This window comes from Micropterus dolomieu, linkage group LG13 (assembly GCF_021292245.1).
Source record: "Micropterus dolomieu isolate WLL.071019.BEF.003 ecotype Adirondacks linkage group LG13, ASM2129224v1, whole genome shotgun sequence".
Lineage (NCBI taxonomy): Eukaryota > Metazoa > Chordata > Actinopteri > Centrarchiformes > Centrarchidae > Micropterus > Micropterus dolomieu.
This window is the reverse complement of record NC_060162.1, coordinates 19,619,667-19,639,794: the sequence shown is the minus strand read 5'-3', so window position 1 is coordinate 19,639,794 and position 20,128 is coordinate 19,619,667. Positions and strand designations below refer to the sequence as shown.

At 41.8% G+C, this 20,128-nt stretch overlaps 1 protein-coding gene across 2 annotated transcripts in view; it reads left to right on the top strand.

Moving 5' to 3' along the window:
- Positions 1-20,128, top strand: part of LOC123981291 (A-kinase anchor protein 2) — an 87,538-nt gene that overhangs the window by 30,727 nt on the left and 36,683 nt on the right. For both annotated transcript variants that reach the window (XM_046065973.1, XM_046065972.1), the window contains exons 5-8: positions 12,759-12,873; positions 13,222-13,243; positions 14,124-14,249; positions 15,652-16,479. In XM_046065973.1, coding sequence (XP_045921929.1) covers positions 12,759-12,873; positions 13,222-13,243; positions 14,124-14,249; positions 15,652-16,479 — 1,091 coding nt within the window. The remainder of the gene's footprint in view (positions 1-12,758; positions 12,874-13,221; positions 13,244-14,123; positions 14,250-15,651; positions 16,480-20,128) is intronic.

Sequence of the window (20,128 nt, the reverse complement as noted above, 5' to 3'; positions counted from 1 at the left end):
ATTTACAGAAAAACTACAACCACCCCCACTTATAAACATTTCTGAAATAGACTCCACAGTCTCGTATCTAAAAGCCCAGAAGCCCTGGCGTTCGTTGCACTTTTATGGCTGCTAGACTAATAACACATGCACTGACTGGTGCACATTTTAATGACAGAAAGTGACAAAGACAAAGCAGCAGCCTTTTTATAGATGCTCGAGCCGTTTCATGCACTAGAGAACACACAAACAAGAGTGAAAGAAAGAGGAGGAACAGCTGTATCCGTCAGCGGAGAACAAATGCAGCGCTACCAAGCTTTCAATGCATGAAGAAAAATAGAAGAGAGGCAAGAAAGAACAAGCGTCCCTTCAGATTACCCATACGATTATGCAAACCTAATGGAAAGCACATTATAAGAAACAAAACACAAAGACATAAGGACAACAGCAGTGTCTTTGTGTGGCGCTGCCTGCTGTTGACCTTAAACTGGAAATCACATAAAGTGATGGGGGGAAACAGAGCAAACAGTGCAATCTTTGTACAGGTTATTTCATACACATACCTGAGGTCATTGAGACCGGAGAGAGCACAGACAGAAAAAAAATAAATAAAAGAGAAAGGGGAAATAGGGGCAGTTTGTGTCGTAGTTGTGACAAAGGAAGAGAGCAATGAAAAATAGCAGCCAATGTGCGTGCAGGAGAAGAGGGTTACTTTGCAAAACCCTGGTGAAGAAACAGACAGAAGGAGACAGAATGAGAGATTGTGGCAGCAGCAGTGGTAGTTTTACAGATATCCCTATCATTACATGGACAGGCTAAGTAAACAGAGCGAGGGACACAGCAGCAAAAGGCCCTTTCACAATGTGGCTCTGGCCTGAGCCACACCATGCTACTTTTGGATTATTGCTTGTTTCATGTTGCACAGACAGCCCCCAGGCAGATGTAGCCATCATTGTAGGGGAGCACTGCGGTTTTTATACAGCATTTCCTGCCACAGCTACAGGACAAATTTCTCAACTATTTCGAGGATAAATTTAACTTTGTCTATTTCAAAAATCAGAGAGTGTGGAATTATAGTTTGCAGCATTGATAAAAAAAAGAAAGCCATTGCAGCACGATGAGCCCATGCATCTGAATACTCTATTAAACTCTTTATTTTCTATTCCTTAAATGTATTAGGAGCATATTAACATATTCACACCTTTCTTATTTTTCCTGTTTATGTAAGCCATGTGTGCCAAGACTATTGTGAGCTACTACTGAATCCTGCTGCAGCAGCGACCTCATTTCTCTACAGGAGATCAATACTGTTTCATCTAATCTTGTCTAAACTATCAATCAATTACCAGACCAGAAAACCTCCGGTGTAAACTGTGCTGAAGAGGCAGATGGAGTCTGGAGGATACACAAGGTCCAGCAGGCAGTCTGGCTACAGCAAACTATACTTATTGCAACAAGCCCATTGACATGCCCTGTATCACGTTACATAACGTTCTAAGAATATTTGTCTAATATTTTGCCTCACAGTGGCAGTATAGGAGCACGTCATTTTTAACTGACCAGAAAAGCATGATGCACTTCAGATCAGATCATTTAACGATGTCCTGTAAACCTGTCCATATTCTGAGCTCATCACCATCATTTTAGGTCGAGCTGAATGCAATGAAAACAAACTGCAGACACCAAACTTTACATAACAAAACTCCTTCAACATTAATCAACTTCAAAAATAGTCACTGACATAGTTCAGTCCAAGACACCATGTTAGGATAGACTGCATTTAGAGCAGGACACAACCATGAGTCATGTTGGACATTTACTGTAGATAAAGTCAGATCCAACACAGCCTCCTGTATCTAAACCAAAGTCCAAGTTTACATTAAGTGGCTAATGTGAAGGTCCTGCCTGAGGTCAATCTTTACACAGACGATATACTACTTGGAGCTGGAACCAGACTGTCCCCTCTCTGAAGAGATTTGGTTGAGACTTTGTGCATATACATATTAAGTCAGTTTTTTGATAAATCAAAAATGAATCCTCAAAACATTAGGCACTTAAAAAGTAAGAAAGAAGACTGAAGCGGAGGCTTACTGCTCTAAATTGATTACCGTTGCACAGGGGTGAAGCGAGCCATACTGTAACAACACATGGAGGCTTGCGAAAACTGCACTCTGGACTACTCACGTTTGGAGGAAAACATCTACCGGCTGAAGAATGAAATCCGGGAAAAGGACAAGTTTATCGATGGCTTCTCGTCGGTCGCATTGGCCCAGCTCAAGTACATCTCACATATTCAAAGCTCTTCTGCTTTGTCATCCCCATCCCGGTTCTTGCAGGCCGTGATCTCCAACTCTGCCTCCACCCTTCCATGGCTAACATCGACCAGTACTGGAGCCGGCATCGGGCCGGAAGCCTGTGAAGGAGGTCCACTGGCTGATCGTGAGACTGACTTGATTTTGACGAGCAGCCGCACTGCAGTGGATAACGTGGAGCTGAGCGCCATCTCTTCAGCAGCGCTGGGAGAAACGTAGGCTCTAATGGGTCCCAAACCCTTTTGCACCCCCCACAGGGTGATCCCTCTGTCCCAACCTTCATGGGCCGAAGTGGTGCGTGGAGGCAGGAGCTGCCTGGAGCTTGCGATATCAAAACCTCACCTAGAGCTGTCAAACCACTACGCCACTCTGTCTGATGAGGCTCCGGTCCCTTCATCGGAAGTTTCAGTAGATCAACTACCACCGGAGCTGGAGAAACTCCCTCAAAAAAGCCAAACCTTTCTACATCTGTAGATGTAGCAGGGAAATCTTGCCAGCCAGGTCTAGCAAAATGTAATGACCAACCCCTTGTATCGGTCAAGTTCACTTCCAAGTCCTCTTCTCGTCGCAGGTTGTTCAAGGAGGCTGTGTCCAGAAGGAGCACTGGAGGCTTCTCAAAGTCGGACACCACCCCCTCGTTGCGCAGGTCCTCTGTCGCATCATTTCACCCACAGTTACTGAAGGTTGCGCACACTTTGGTCCCTGAGCTCGCTTCCACTGGTCCTGACAGAGCCCAGTCTACATCCCCCCAGCCACTTTTCCCTCCCTCAACACTTATCATTGGTGATTCCATAACAAGAAATGTGGGTTTCTTTAACGCCGTCACACTCTGTTTTCCTGGTGCTATGGTTACTGACATCTTAAAAGAGCTCCGGTTTTACTGCCATCACTCCCATCCTCTATTAAAAGAGTAATAGTCAACGTGGGAGCAAATGAAGTAGCTCATAAGCAGTCTGTATTGACCAAATTAGATTTTAAACTCCTTTTGAACTTCTTAAAGCAGTGCGGGAAGTCCGTGTTTGTCTCAGGTCCCATTCTCTCAGTTGGCCATGGTGCTGGTCGTTTTAGCAGACTCCTCAGTCTCCATGACTGGCTACAAGTTGCCTGTAGGGCTAATGAAATTTGCTATATTGATAACTTTAATATCTTTTGGGAACGACCCTCGCTTCCTGCGCCCCCCTGTCCCCTCCATACACCCTTCCCCCTGGCTAAATGACGCCATTCGTTTTAGGTGTAAATGTAGGAAGGCGGAGCGACTGTGGAAATCCACTAAGCTTCAAGTCCACCGCATGTATTATAAGGACCTTTTAACTGAGTTTAACACTATGGTTAAGGAAGCGAGAGCTTCTAATTTTTCTAAATTCATTTCTTCCAGCAAACGCAACTTTAAAGTCCTGTTTGTCACATTTAACAACATCGTAAATCCTGCACCTCCTGAAGTTCCTATTTTTTCAAACGACGATGTACCAAATTTCTTTCAGGGCTAGCATCATCCCCTCTGCTACATCTGTCTCTGATTGTCCTTCCCGGCCACCAATCTTGGAACATTTTAATCCCATTTCTCAAAAGGACCTCACTGATCTGGTGGCTGGTATGAAATCCTCCTCAAGTCCTGTAGATATTTTACCCACCACCTTGCTCAAACATGTGATTGGGACTGTTGGGTCATGTTTGGTCTCTATCCTTAACAGTTCCCTCAGCTTTGGTTTTGTTCCACTTCATTTAATAATAATAATAATTCAACCTCCTCTGAAAAAAAACAATCGGGATCCATCCCTGTCCAAAAATTACAGGCCTATTTCCAAGCTGCCGTTCATCTAAAAAATACAGGAGAAAGTTGTTTCCAGCTCACTGACACTCTCACTGCCCACAATATACTTGACAAGTTCCAATCAGGTTTCCGTCAGAATTATTCCACAGAAACAGCACTTCTTACAATCTCAAATGATATAGTGATGTCTTCTGATGCGGGCAAGTGCTCTGTTTTGGTGCTGCTCGATCTTAGTGCAGCATTCAATACAACTGACCACAGCATCCTGATTGATAGGGTTAGGAAGTGGGTGGGTATCTCTGGGATTGCTTTGGACTGGTTCTCTTCCTACCTCTCAGAGAGGAGCTTCTCTGTGTCACTGGGAACTCACATGTCCAAAACTGCTGCTCTATCCTGTGGTGTGCCACAGGGTTCTGTCTTGGGACCAATTTTATTTATATTGTATATGCTCCCCTTAGGCAACATTATTTGTTATTTCAAGGGTATTTCTTATCAATGATATCCAGCTGTATGTCTCTTTTGGGTCAGATGAGTATGACAAACTGACCCCACTATGCCTCACTGCCATTAAAAGCTGGATGGCTAAAAACTTCTTACAACTGAACACAGACAAGATTGAAGTCCTTATTGTTGCACCCAATAGCATAGCTCCCTCGATCACCCATCATATTGAATCACTTTCATCAGCAGTACAATCAAATCTTAGAAATATGGGTGTAATGTTTGACACATCAATGCACTTTGATCAACATGTTAAAACTCTGACCAGGTCGTGTTTCTTTCATTTAAGAAACATTGCCAAGCTCAAACCTGTTGCCTCAAAACTAGAACTTGAGATGATAATCCATGCTTTTATTTCTTCCCGCTTAGATTATTGCAACTCCCTTTTTACGTCTCTTAGCAAGTCGTCCCTGGACCATTTTCAAATGGTCCAAAAAGCTGTTGAAAGGCTGTTGACCAGTCGGAGAACTTTAGGATTCGTTTTAACATACAGGGCGCTGCATGGTCAGGCACTCGGGTACATCTCCGACATGCTGCACCCGTATATTACTACTAGGCCACTAAGATCCTCAGACCAAGGCCTACCAGCTGTGCCGCGTGCACATCTCAAAACTAGAGGTGACCGTGCTTTCCAAGTGGTTGCACCAACACTGTGGAATACTCTTCCGTCAGACCTACGCTCTGAGGTCTCAGTCGAAGCATTCAAAAATCAGCTGAAGAGTTTTTTATTTATACAGGCCTTTGTCTCCCTGTAGACTTTTAACTGTGAATATCCATGTTCTCTTTAAAATACAAAATGCCTTAATTTTGATTATTTATGCGCCTGTTAATATACACAAATGCATTGATTATATTGATTGATGCCTTTATAATGTTTGATGCTTATGTATGATTGTCTGATTTCTCCACTGTTTTATTGTTATTATTTGTATCATTGTAAAGCACTTTGTGACTTGCTCTGTGAAAGGTGCTATATTAAATCAATTTTACTTACTTACTTACTTACTTGATGTAAGCCGGTTAAACTGTTGCATTTTGTTATTGTTAGAGCAACAGGATTGTGACATTTTAGGTTTAAGATGTATTTGTATTTAATCAATAAGAGCTGAAAACAATTAGTCAATTAATTAATTGACAGAAATGGATCTGTGATTAATAGATTCAGTTGTTTAATCAAGCAAACACACTAAATATTTTGTGGCTCCAGCTTCTCCAGTTGGGAAGAATTGCTTTGTATGTTTTTATATTGTTGTAAACTGACTAACTGTTGGTCAAGCAAAGCAAGACTAAACTATGAAGTGATTAAGAAACAAATGAAAGACAGATTCCTCAACAAAAAAAACCCACAAACATGGACATAACCCAGTTTTGATAAAGTTCATAACTCTTCATAATTCCCAGCTCCTTTGACTGTAGAAGAATGCAAAATGTTTCAGGACCTGGAGAAGTTTTAAAATACATGTGCTTTTTTCATGAGAGTCACAGCACCAGAGCAGACTGTACAGTGCTTCCCATGCTGTGAATTAAGGCCTTTTAGTATGATACAATGCTGCTCAAGGACTGAGCTGGGACTTAAAGACAGCTCTCAGCTCTGTCAATCAGACATCAGGATATGTTGCCTACGGCACAACCTCTAATTTGCCTTTCTGTACCCTTTAAACTGTAAACAATGGCACAGATGAAGACTTGAGACAGAGATAGAAAGATATATATAATGTATCGTTAGTTCTGTGTGTGAATTTCAGACATGAACAGTTAATCGTTCATGATAAAAAATAGATTGGAACAAAGAGCTGTATGAGCACTTTATCTGTTTGTTTTTTTTTGTCACTCTTTGTCCTGTTTGTGATCTGGAAGACAGATCAACACTCAGGACAGAAACAGGAGGAGGCAGACTTCTGTATGACAGCGTTAGATCTTTATCTGGGTCAATGTGCCTGCTTGCATTAGAGACAGAGTTCAGATACACACAGCTTGACACAGCTTTGATCGCTGACCAGTGGTTTTGTTCAGTGTGAGTAAGCGAACATGCAAATATTGACCGGTCTTGCTTTCTAGCGAGTGGAAAAAATGTTTGGCTTCACCAGGGTTCATTAGGCTGAACTGAGTTTGTTGATTTTCAATGTGGTTGCAGTTGAATGTGGAGGCCACTGATGTTCATCTGTGTTGGTGTTTTAGGTGTGGTAATCTTCACAAATCAACACAACTTTTATTTGAAACCATTATGGTCCTGTAGCGTTTATGAGCTGCATAATTATAATGTAGTTGTAAGCATATATTCAGGTGATTATTAGTGTAGAGTATTTGTTATAAATTCTCCTATGAAGACATTTTGTATGTTCACAGAAGGAGTTTATCACATTTATGAAAGGCTTATATACTGCTTATAAATGTTAAATCACTGATGAATAACAATTGGAGAAAAGTTTTTTTTAAAAACATAAAATCCACAGTGTACAAAACCTGTGTTGTTCCTTCATTTGTTTTTATTTTGCATTACATTTTAATAGACGAATTGACAAGTTGAGAGCGGCAGTAAGAACTATCCTGTGTAAACTTAAACTTCAGCTACACTTACTTTCAGGGGCTCCTAGGAAAAGCTGTGGCTCTATGGCTTTGCCCACTGAGGCTTACCTCAGCCAATCAGGTTTTTTCATCCTGCGAAAAGCTCTGCGTCTTCAAAGTGTACAAGAAAAAGAGAAGAACTGTACCTAGAAAGCAACTTTGCTAGATTCACACACAGCACGCAGAATCATGAATACACAATGTGGTTAGACATCCTCTCCTATACCCTCAGTCCATCATGCTTTTGTCTGCCTCTGTGTCTCTGACAGTCTGTGTGTCACATGGACAAACACACACGTCCACCTCACACAAAACCAGATGTCTGCTCTTCCTCCTTCTGTATGATGTGGAAAGCAGTTGCTGCCCACCCAGACGTATCCATGGCAACTGGCCTGCGGCGGGTTGACAGGGCGGACACCGGTCTCTTTCAGAATCGCCACAGAGATAGTCACACCGCCAGGCACAGTAGTGTAAAGAGAGGACGAGGAAGAAGGGGAGGGGAAGGAGGGACAGTGTGAGGTCATGGCCCCATCTCTCTTGCTCACAAGCGCGCCCACACACACATACACACACACACACGCAATAACCACATAAGCCACTCTGCAATAAAGACAATCTAAAACATTTTAAGTTGATTAGGTATTAGATAGATGTCTTGTTTTGCAAGTCTAGACTTCTCTTTTGCACATTTTTAAATACATATTTGTTTATACTTTATAGTATTTCATTATGAAATACTGTACGCACTGCATGATCTAAAAATAAGTGGGACCTCTAATAATATGTTATCCTTCTGGCAGATTTATAGACTTCATTCATAATTCATTTATCCCCTCACAAGTAGTAACCAGTGTAACAAACCTCTAAACCGAACACTGACCACTTCATTCTTTACCTCTTAACACAACACATTGCAGGATTAGTGATAATTAAAGGGAGGTGAAGGCGGGAAATACTAGTTTAATAGTAAGGGTCATGAAACAATCCGTCCATCATGTTAAGTCTTCCCTTTCTGCGCTCACAGGGTTGGTCATGTTTGATCACTAGAGGACGCCAGACACAACCTTGAGGTTTCTCTTTGCACTGACACAGTCAAAGACACAGTGAATTAATCCGGTCTAATAGTCTCGTAAGAAATGTAGCCTTTGTGAAGCATCATTGAGGGAAGTGTTGATCCAAATTAAGAATTTAGGTTGAAGTTTGCTGTGGTGTTTTAGTGGATTGCATTCTGACATATGGATGCTCAACAATTTGCCTTCCTCCTTTCATACTCACCTAGTTCCAACCTTCCTTCCCATCCTTCTCCATATCCATGTACTACCTACATGTCCTACATACCGTCTTACCTACTCAATATTTTTTACAGTGGAGAAACTTATTAGTTACCACAGACACAGTTGGAGTCTCTACTGGAGTATAGCGGTGATAGTAGAGTGGATTTTCATTTGGGGTCATACTCACAGAGGAGGATTTAGATTACATCAAAAATGTATTTATGATAAGACAATTTTCTCCTAGTTTTATAAGCAACTTACAAGGATTTATTTATTTATATATTTACAGTGCTTCAAGTTGCAGTGATGTAGTAGGATGAGAAACCTGCATCCTCCTCCGGTCAATAAATCTTGTTTCTTCTTGCCCAATTTTGGAAAGACCTCATGCAGCTTACAAGAAGCAGAAGTAAAAGCCATTCACCACCATAATGGGAAAAAGGGAAATGAGATACGGAGGAGAAGGAAAGAGTGGCCACACGAGAGGTAACTGTGTACAAACATCTGCTACAGAGAGAAAATACGTAGGAGAGGGTACAACAAGACACATGGAAGTTTTCATCTCCAACCCGATGGACACACTGTACAGTTTGTGTGTTAGTGGTCCAAATCAGCATTTGGTGGTCTCCATGGCTCAGTTCCAGTGAACTACAGAATCTAAAAGTTTAAGAGTATTTTGTTGAGTTCTGTGTTTGACTTTGAATTTGAATTGTGGTTTACTTTGCCTTAATTACGTTGGGACAGAATGTATTTTGTTATTTAGGCTACTGGTGTCCTGTTTGACAGTATAAGATCTGGAAGATGCATAGTCTTATCCCACCACCTGTATCTGTATGAAAGTATCCAGTAATGTTAGTTGGTCTACATATCATTGTCATTTAAGCACTTTTTTACTTTTATGATTGTGTTAATCAGAGCACAGTAATAAGAATAACAGGACATATTGATTAAACAGGCATTAGACTCAGTGTTTGTTAGCCTGTTAGCCCGTCTATACTAGTAATGGCAGACTGCAGAGTTTTGCCAGACTTGCTGTTACAGTTGGTTCATAGACAAACTTTCAGTACTTGTTATTAGTGTTAATAATTGCATTACATCTCGAGTTTTGTTTTCTATTTTCTACTGATACACCATACAAGCGGATTGGGGTGATTTTTGTTTTTGCTGAAAGCTTAATTAGCTAGTAGCATCATCAAAATTATGACAAGTAAAGTAAGACACCTCACAATTTCACATTTTGTCAGCTTCATGGAGTCAAGTACAACTTCCACTTCACTTCCACACAATCCTGTTAGCATGCCCTGCATCTTTGAGGCCTGAAAGGTGTCCAACATTGGTTGCTCGAAAATCTGAAAGACCCATCAGTTTGATGTGTTTAGAGGTCCAGGTATAGGGAGTAGTCCACTAACATCATTGTAGTGCGTTAGTCCTTGTAACTCAGTCCAAGGTTTGGTGATTGTTTCTCATATCAGCAAGGCTAAAGTTAATACAGTCCAGCATTACTGTATTTATAAATAACCACCGTCAAGACTTCTAGACCATAAAATGAAAAATATATATATATAGTTGCTTGAAAACTACTCAAGAAAAGGTAAGAGTGCTGAAAGGAACAGCATAAGTATCATGGTTTGTAATAACACACTTTCACCTACTTAATGCCACCCACAATATGCTACATGCTACAGTATAGGTATAAACAAAATAAATGATTAAGCAGACATGTTGCTTTCAAGTTTAGTCCATCATGGGCCAGTTGTGCTGCATTATAATGGACAATACTCTCTGATAAGACTCTGGCTCTCCTCAATATTGACAGTGGTGTTTAAATAGCTTTCATGCATGTTGCTATATTTGTTACATCCTTTCCGTAAAAAGAGACAATACACTGTTGTTTTTTTAATACATAGATCCTTGATTCGTCCGATTTCAAGTCACACTGAATGACCCCGAACTGTACTGATTATTTCGATCCAGACAATGGCTTCAGGGCACACTTACATAAAGCCAGTTTATGCTTTGTTCAGTTTTCAGAAGTAAACGAGATTTCACATCTGAAGTACTGTGTGGTTTCATTCAGCAGAGACAAACTGCAGATTTGTGTGACAGATGCAGTCAACAACAGCTTTACTTGCAGAACAACTCCACTCCACTGCTGCACCAACACAATACACCACAGCTTCTGCAGTATGTGTGTTTACTGCTCTGCTGTAGGCATACTCTCTTGCAAAAGAGATATTGATCTCAATGCGATTACCTGATTTTAAAATAAGGGTTAAATGTTAATGTGATATACCAACTGGCTAAGGTTGCTGAGGGTATGTATATACCAACGAAGAAGGGCATTTGGTCCTCACAGTTATAAAGCTATCTAGTTCCAGAGTACAGTCTTCAGGTAGCTGTATAACACAAACGTCACACGGCTGAAGATGAACTTGAGTAGAAACTTTGGCAGATGGTGAACTGATGAATGCCAACTGTGGGGAATTGTTTCGTTAAACCTCAGTGGTCAGAGCCAAGGCACCACCTTTTCTGGAGAACATTAAAGACACAATTCTTGATTTTGTTAGTGCCAAAAAATCCTAAAATATCCTCCCTGTTCACTGTTGTTATTTGAAAAACTCTTGACCTATTCACGCTAAAAGCCTGGGCATTCGTACATCTGTAAACTGCTTCAGATAAAATGTCATTCAAATGTAAACAGTAAAGTTAGTACAGTGTGTACTAGTGCTCGTTCATGGTCACTAATGCTGATATGATGGTTGAGCCCTATTGATTCTGCCTATTGATTCTGGAATACTGTGGGAAGAGCCACAGTTTATGGCTTTGTTATGAACCTTAATCTATTTTACACAAACATGAGCACAATGACGCACAAATTCCAGTGTCCCAGAGGAGTGTATTCTGAAGTGTTGTGAGTGCTGGCAGTAAGTGAGTGAGGAAGCAACCCAGGTCCTCCTCCCTGACTGCTTCCTAGTATTGTGGCTACATCCATCTCCTAGATGTCCTTGTGAGCATGCATGTATGTGAGCGTGTATATGTATATAGGTCTATTAGACATGCAATTTTAGGAGTGGTGCTGACGTAATGAGTGTGTCCTAACCAGAAAAACATGGCAACCAGAATTGGTTGAATTGATATTTCTAAGAGTCTCTTTGTACTAAGATTAGAAACAGCTTCTTTGGGAAAAGGTTGGTAGATGGTAGAGTGTAAAAAGTCTATGACAGTGGAGGCCATGCTGCCATCGGTCTTCTACTGATCAGTTTAACATCTTTTTACCATGAATGTGATCTTTTCATAACCATAACCAATTAATTTTAGTTGCCCAAACCTAACCAGACCTTCACCTGGACCATGGGCAGCAGATCAGAAAGCCGCTTATATCATATTTATATATATATAATAGTCACTTTTGAAACCGCATTATGAGATGTTTTGGAAGGCAATGATGAACGTGAGAAATTGTTGTATCTATCATACTGTTACATACTGTTACATGGCCTGACTACATGAAATCACACTCAAAATGCAGATCAGGATTTAGGGGATTTCTTACATTCATTACAATAATAAAGACAAGACACTGATTCTCACACCTTCTGCAAATAGGATTAGCAGCGCAGGATATCCTGTGTGGGTCATGTCATTCCTCAGCCTTGGTGTCAGAATAATCTCAACCAACAACTCAATCAGGATAAACTGCATAATTATGGCAATAATTATGTTAAAATGGGATTTATGTTTTATAACCTATAAAAACATTTGTTTTTGCATTAAACAGCGGATGTCATTGTGGACATGATGAGCCATGGTGCCCAACTGACTATTAGACTATAGAGGAGGATGTAGAGATTTGTCCATCAGGAAAAGCTCTTGGCCAGATAGCTGCACATTTTTACTGATCGCCAATCTCTGTCTAGTCATTTCATGTGTTTGGAGTATCTGGATTATATCTAGATCAGAATAATCAAAGGCTGGTGACGACAGACTGAAATCTGATGGCCAAAACCAGCTGGTGTAAAGCACATTTTAAACAGATGTTATACCGTACAGTACAGTGTAAATGAAGTACGTTTTGCATTTTTACTTACAAGAAATAGCAACTGGTTTTCAGACTAGTTAACTGTAAATGTGGCTAATTTAAAAAAAAGTAAATGTAATGTGGTTAACTTGTATTGGCAAGCAATCTAAAGTCAAATCCGCATTCTCACAATGACTTTATTCCTAACAATGACCTTCAAACTCTGTTTTCCAGACAACATAATCCTGTACAGGGCAGCAAACTTGATTCTTCAACTTGAACATGGTATTTGGAAAATCATGACAAAAAATGTCTTCTATATGTTATTTTTGTGTTTCCAGGCTGGAGTCTGAAATTGGTGCACTTGAGAGTGAAGAGTCTCAGATATCAGCCAAAGAGCAGGTTCTACGGGAGCGTCTGAAAGAGACGGAGCGCTCAATAGAAGACCTGCAGAAGGTATAAGAACATGAACTGTCTAGAACCTTGTGTGAACTCTTATTGAAATGAACTGCTTGTTTTTAAAATAGCGACAGGATACAGAATCTAATCTGGCATTTTCTGAAATAACGGGATGATAGTGACAAGAAAAGACAGACCAGAATGTTGGTGTTAAAATGCTTTATGTGGAGAAAAGCTATTAAATATGATCTCATTAGAAAATCTATTACACTATAGCCTACTCTGTTAAAAGTATTAATTATTTTTATTATATAAAGCCTTCAATTATGATTTTTTTTCAAAAACTCAAAAAAATATATCACTCTTCTATTGCTCATGTGGATTTTCTCTCGCTCTCTCTTTCAGAGTCTGATGACCCAGGATGGAGGTGTGAGCGATGACACACACATACACACACCAAAAACACACTAACACACATCAATGAGATGGTGTCCTCCCCTGAGTTATTGTTGTATCCTAGCAGTGGGGTCTCTCTCTTTCTATTCCTGTGTTTGTGTGTTTTTGTGTGTGGTGGGGGGGGGGGGGGGGGTGAATAATAGTCTCGCTGAGGCAGGAGAGATGCAGGCCAGAGCACGCTCTTGAACCCCTAAACACACAGTCACGCATACCCACAGACACGTACACATAGACATTTATATACCTGCACACAAACACACACATGCACTAAAACACACACACACACAGAACCCGGCTCAGCGAGACTATTGAAGCACACACACACAAGGCCATGACTCTGCAGCCTGCAGTCGCTGGCTTTATCCCCCTCTATTCACCAACAAGCCCTGTAAGCCCTAAAGCTTTGTTCCTGCTATCGCAAACACACACATATACACACACTCGGCAGTAACAAATATACAAAAACACGCACACGCTTCTGCTGCATAAGCACTGAACCTCAGGGGTGCTAGAGTTGCCGTGGACACAGAAACAGAGAGCTGAAGGGAGTTAGATGGTGTGTGTGTGTTGTGCGTTAGTGTGTGCATGTGTTTGGACGGGTAGGGTCACTCAGGGGTGTGGTTAGTTTCTCTGTAGGGGGGCTGGACTGTATGTGCGTGTGTGTATTTTTGTGTCAGGGTGTGGTTACACATAACTGAGGTGTGTGTAATGTGTGTGTACTCAGCGTGCATGTGTGTGTATTGGCATGTGCCTGGTGTGTGTGCTTGGGCGTGTGCTCGTGGCTCTCCCTCACGGCCTCTAACGTCCCTCTGACCATGTGTCATTTCCCCTCCTGTGCTCCTGCTGACTAGATGCCACCGGCTGCATGTCCGCCCATCTATCGGACTGCACGGACCCCGATCCCGACCACCACATCCTGGCCCCGCAGCCCCGGACCGGCCCACCTGCGCTTGGAGAGCACGCCATACCAAGACCTGGTAAGACAGAGGGTGGAGAGGAGGGCGAGGGAGGGGAGAGAAGAGAGAGGGAGGGAGGGAGGGAGGGAGGAAGGGAGGACAGGAAAGTTTTGGGCTGCAGCCAAGTTGGATTATAACCAGGACAAACTCACGCGCACGTGGAGGCTGGACAGGCACAGATACGCACACGTTTGGACAAATTGAGTCAAATGACATATGAACAGTTGCACATTCATGTCTCCTGTCATAAATTCATAATGGCATACACATATACTGAAAGCACACTGACATCAGGCACTGGATCAGTGCTGTCTCCAAGGTCAAGTTAGTAATAACTTTTGATAGGACTACATTGTAGACTGTAGAATTTAAATCAATTACTTTTATTAGCAAAATACAAAATTATTAAGATCAACATCAGTTTAAGTATCAGATTAAGTATATTCTTATTAGTAGTAGTAGCAGTACTGAAATCATATTGGTATTAGAGACAGTTTAATGGCATTTTAGACTCTGTTATAGTATCATCATATTTTTTTGTTTTAGTCTGAGACTTAGTTGCATTAGTGCATTCATTTTTATGTAATAGTACAACTCGGCTGTATTTCAGCAGTAGGTTTACTGCTATTAGCTTTAGCTTTGGTATTAGTGGATTTAGGATTAGTAGTAGTTTTACTCTTAATAATTGTATTAGTTTTAGTCTTTACTCTCAGTAATATCAATATGGTTTCTCTCGTTAATGGAAAAAAGTTAAGCAATAGTGTTTTGGCTCTTGTTAAGTTCATTTGTTACATGTTTGTTTCACTGTATTTAGTGTTGATAACTTTGCAGTGGGGCAGTGTGATAAAGTTAGACAGCAGTGTGGATGATTCATCTGCAGTAAGATAAAGCTTTTACAGCAAAATAGTGTAAGAACAGAACTAAACTGCAGGTATGATTATTCTTTTTTCAATCTTTAAACTTAATATTTACTGAATATGCTTTACTGCAATAGCAAATGTGTTTATATAGGCTAATCACTACATGAAGTCCCCCGTTTGAGGACTAAAGGTAAAGTAGACATGTATTTTTTAACGTCAGTACTTGTCCACACATGGATTAAGCACAGTGAAGGAAAGGCTGTCTCTGCATCTGTGGTTTGCAGGATGAGGTTAAGTTAATGTTTTGTGTTTTACTAATAGCATATATTTCAGTTTGAATGAGAAACTCATATTGCAGATATCAGTTTTTCAGAGAACACTGTGTCCCCACCCTCACGCTTTACTCCCTCCACCTTTTCCTCCCAATACCCCCCACCCCCTCCACTGGTCCCTCCCCACCCCTTCACTTTTCCTCCAAACCCCATTCCCCTCTGCATCAACCCCTCCCTCCTCCCTGTCTCTCCTCCCATTCACTCATCCACCCCTCCCTCCCTTCCTAACAGCAATGTTTGCCATGGAGATCAACGTACAGAATGACCCACAGACCGGCGAGCAGCGCATCCTGTCAGCCAACCGCGTGAGCCCGCTGGATGCGGCGTCGCGCGGTATCAAAGTCTACGATGATGGCAGAAAAGTGGTCTATGAGGTCACTTCCTCTGGGGGCGTGTCCACCACCACCGTGGAGAATGGTTGGAGCTCTGCACAGGTTGACCAGCTGATCCAGCGAGCTGCCAGACCTGTCGTTCAAGGAGGAGATGGCAGCAGGTGTCAGGTGACAGTGACCCCAGGTGCCCCTCAGGCCTATGTTTCCCCAACAGATATTGATGATCTGTCTCCGCCCTCCTGTGCCCCGCCATCCATCCCTTCAAGCCCACCAGCCCAGGTCACCCTCCAGAGGGAGCCCCAGCTTGGCATGATGCCACCCTCTGCTCCTATTACAACCCAGCCCGGCACCTCAGCCCACCCAGGTGCCGAGCTCACCTCCCTACCCCAAGCCAGTGCGGAACACCCAGTCACCATGGTGTTCCTTGGCTACCAGGACGTTGAGGATACGAGCGAGAGCAGGCGGCTGCTAGGTTTTGATGGTGCCGTGAAGGCTGAGGTGGTCCTGATCGACGAAGACGATGAGAAATCTCTGAGGGAGAAGACGGTCACTGACCTGTCCATCATCGACGGCACAGCAGCTGACCTTGTGTCAGGGAGGCCGGCCACATCTGAGGCCGCCAGCACGGAACTGTCATCTGACGGCCGTGAGCCTGACAGCGCCTCTTCGCCCCCCGTGAATCCCGACGCCAACACGGTCCCCCCGCCCGGCCTCACCCCTGCCACAGGTACAGACAAGAGGAAACGCTGCGAGTGCTGCATCCTCATGTGACTGAATCTTCTCCCTCTTCCACCCTTTTATCATTACCCACAACACCCCTCTCTTCCCCTCTGTCTCTGGATGGTTACTAACAGAAGCCCTGCCTTCCTCGTCCTCCTCTGGACTCTGATCGGCCAGCACACACACGCACACACACATGCTCTTGTCTAACCTTTGACTTTTTACTCAGTTATGTTATTACCCCTACATCTCTGCTTTTTGGTTACTGTCTCTGTCAACATGGAGTCTGCCTTTTTCCTCCTGTCACCTCAGACAACACAGTATATTTCACAAATTCAAATTAAGCAGGAATGAAGCTGTCATTCTGCTGCTATGATAATGGCACAGACATACAGCTGGAGAAAAATGATGTTTGTCAACAAACAGCTTAAACCAGGTTATATAAAACTACTCTCAGAGGTCAATACGACTTTACGGACAATCAGTCACATTGCCATGCTGTCTAACCAAACAGTATGTCTGGCTCTAAGGACAATCAACCAGATCATCGCCTTTAATAAGCCAGTTTATAAAACTTTCTTAAAGACAGACAAAATCTCAGTTTCTCTATTCAGTCACTTTCCACCTTCTTTTCTCTCTACCAGATTCTCTCCTGTTGTCTCCAAACATACACAGACTCACATAAACAACTACACATCCAAACTACAAACTCAAACAACCCACCCTCTTTACTCGTACAGCTTCTCTCTGACCAGGGTGGAGAGGAGGGTACTTGTTGCCTTGGTTTCTTTATGTGCCTCTTCATTCTTCCATATTGATAGTCCTAGCAAAAAAAAATAGAGATAATTAGAAGTTCTTTTAGACTTTTATTTCAGTTTGCTGTTGTTATCTGAACATTTTTTTCCTTTTGTTTTGAAATTTAAAAGGCCATTGAATTGTTGCGATGCCTGTTTCCATGGCAAACTGAGGTTTTTGACACTGTAGTTAGTAGTAACAGGACTCTGTCTCTCTCCTCATCTCTCTCTTTCTCTCCATCTCGGTTGTTTTGTCCACTAACTCCAGCTATTCCACTGCTGAGGTCATTTCCTCCTATTCTAATACTTCGTAACTCAGCAGCCAATAAGAAGCCGTGGAACACCTTTTGGCTGCCAGTAGGATCTTTACAGCCAACCTTTCCTATAGCGCACAGGAAGCTAACGGCAGCTTAATGAGTACACTCTGGCAGCAAAGGAACACGTATTTCCACCTATGAAAACAAACATGGGTTACCACTAACAGCCTGGGCACAAAGTTTTTTATAATGATTAACAAGCGCTACCACATTACTAAATTTCAACTGTGACAGGTGTGTTCAAATGAGCTTTTAGAGCAACATTATGTGCAATACGTGTTCATCTTTTTGTTCAATAAATTCATGTCATAGCTGCACCAGAGATCCACTATACTCTTTACAATTCAAAGAGACTGAAAACACTGCCAGCTCTGTAGTCACCAGCCAGGCCCTCGTTTACAAGGGTGCTACAAATAGTGTGGCCTGGGTGTCATTATAACATCATATATATTAAAGTGTAGGACATTTACTTGGCTGGTTTTCAGAAAAACTCTCAAAAGCGGCAATCATCCCCCTTCTGTTGAATGATAATGCACGCTGTGGAAAGATGTTTGCTCCGTTTCAAGTGTCTTTGATGTTACATGGAACAGAGAGTATGGTGATGCTCAATAGGCATCTGGTGAATTAATATTTGGAGAGTTAGCGACTATGCACTTTGCCATTGTATGCTACAGACAAAAATACCCATTGTTAGAGTGAGAAGTTTTATGGGCCAGATATGTCATTGAAGAAAGCACATTCACAGAGAGGTTAGGGAGGCTCTTCAGATCCAAATAATGTGAATTTGGGGTGTTTTTGTGGCTATGGTGTGTATCGAGTGGCCGTGATGTCCTTTGGTTACAATCGAATCTGGGTCTTAATATGATATCATGACATCAAAATGTTTTTATTTGCATGGAAGAAAATGAACACTTCACTAACCGAGACTGACCTGAGGAGCATCACCAACTTTTTCTCAGAATGCAGTACTTTTTCTTTCTTTCTCTTCTTTTGTTCAACTGCTTTACTGGGTCCTGGCCATGGCCAACATAACATCCCTGCACTGTGTACTAACTCTGATAATAGTCATAAAAATAATGAAAGACAGAAACAATATTCCTTGTCAACAAAAAGCATATTTCCAGCATTGAAAAGTCTTTGGGAAAATCAACTATTTCCTTACATGGCTCTGTGCACAGCTACACAATCCCACCTCTCAACTGTCCTGTCAGCACTGTCAGAACTGTGGGTCGGCCTTCAAATATACATGCTTTAGTGTGATTGGCCACTGCTGCTGTCAGTCAGTCCAACTGGCTGTGTGATTAGCCACCACCCAGCCCATCGGGTCTGGTTTCCTGTGTAGATAAAGAATGTAAATATGCTCTATATTCTATTTAGTGATGATTTTATTTTCCACATCTATATAGAGATCTAGAGATAATTCTGATTATTATGGGTACTAGACATTGTTCCGATGTCCCACGATGCCATATCACGACTGTATGAGTGCACAAACACAAGCTTATATTATATTTCCACTCTCTAACTTCACTGCTTTGCTGTGTGTAATCTCACTATTAACCCCACACAACGTTTTTCCCCTTTTCTGGCCATCACCACTGAACTGGTGGCGACTACGTGTTACAGTTGGCCTCGAAGGCATCTGAGGATCTTAAAACATTGTGCAGAGGCAGGAGCTTAAATAACCATACCAGTGAATTTGCATGGTAGCCTCTTAACTACAATCATTTTCAATTTATATTACTTTCAAAAGCATAACAGAAGTTTTTATATTGTTTCCCTCTAAGCAGCCATTGGATTTCCATTCAAATCTCCTTGATTTGTTTGAGACAGGTAATCCACCACAAGAATCCATTACAAGTTTTTTTAATCAAAGCTTGTAAAGGTTAAAATTCAATAGGAAAAAAAACAATCTTACCGTGAAAAGATGCTAAAACTCATTATTCTGTTCACCACATCTATGTTTATTCTTTTTCAAATTTACCACAATGGATCTCATGGGGGGAAAAAACCCAAGATGGTTCTTCTGAGCAGTTATGTCACAGTTATTTTCCTGTTTTACTTTTATTTCCAGCAAACAGGCTACAAGGCTCATCTAGGCTGGGAACAATTACTAACACTATCACGCTGTTCAGTGTCCCAGATTGGCCAAAACATATTCATTGCATGACTGTTTGAGGAGGCTTTTCACATGTAGTGTTAGTTTTCCCCAAGGTGTAACGCACATGACACACATGATGCCACAGAGCAAAGAAGCACTTATTGTATGTACCTACAAGAGGAAATGCAATTGTAGTCTCAAAAAACATTTTTGTTTTTAAAAAAGAAGAAAAGAGTAAGGCTCGGTTCAAGTTGTACAAGTTCAAGTGGAGCCTGACCAATCCGGTTTGCCTGTTTGGGTTAGTGTGTGTGTGTGTGTGTTTTTGATGTAATGCAAGGAGCTGTACACGAACAACAGATTTGTTGAGTTTACCAGCCCCACTGCCACGCCTGCAGTACTCCTCTGACTCTGTAGGAGTCTCTCTTTCTCTTCTCTGCCTGCTCT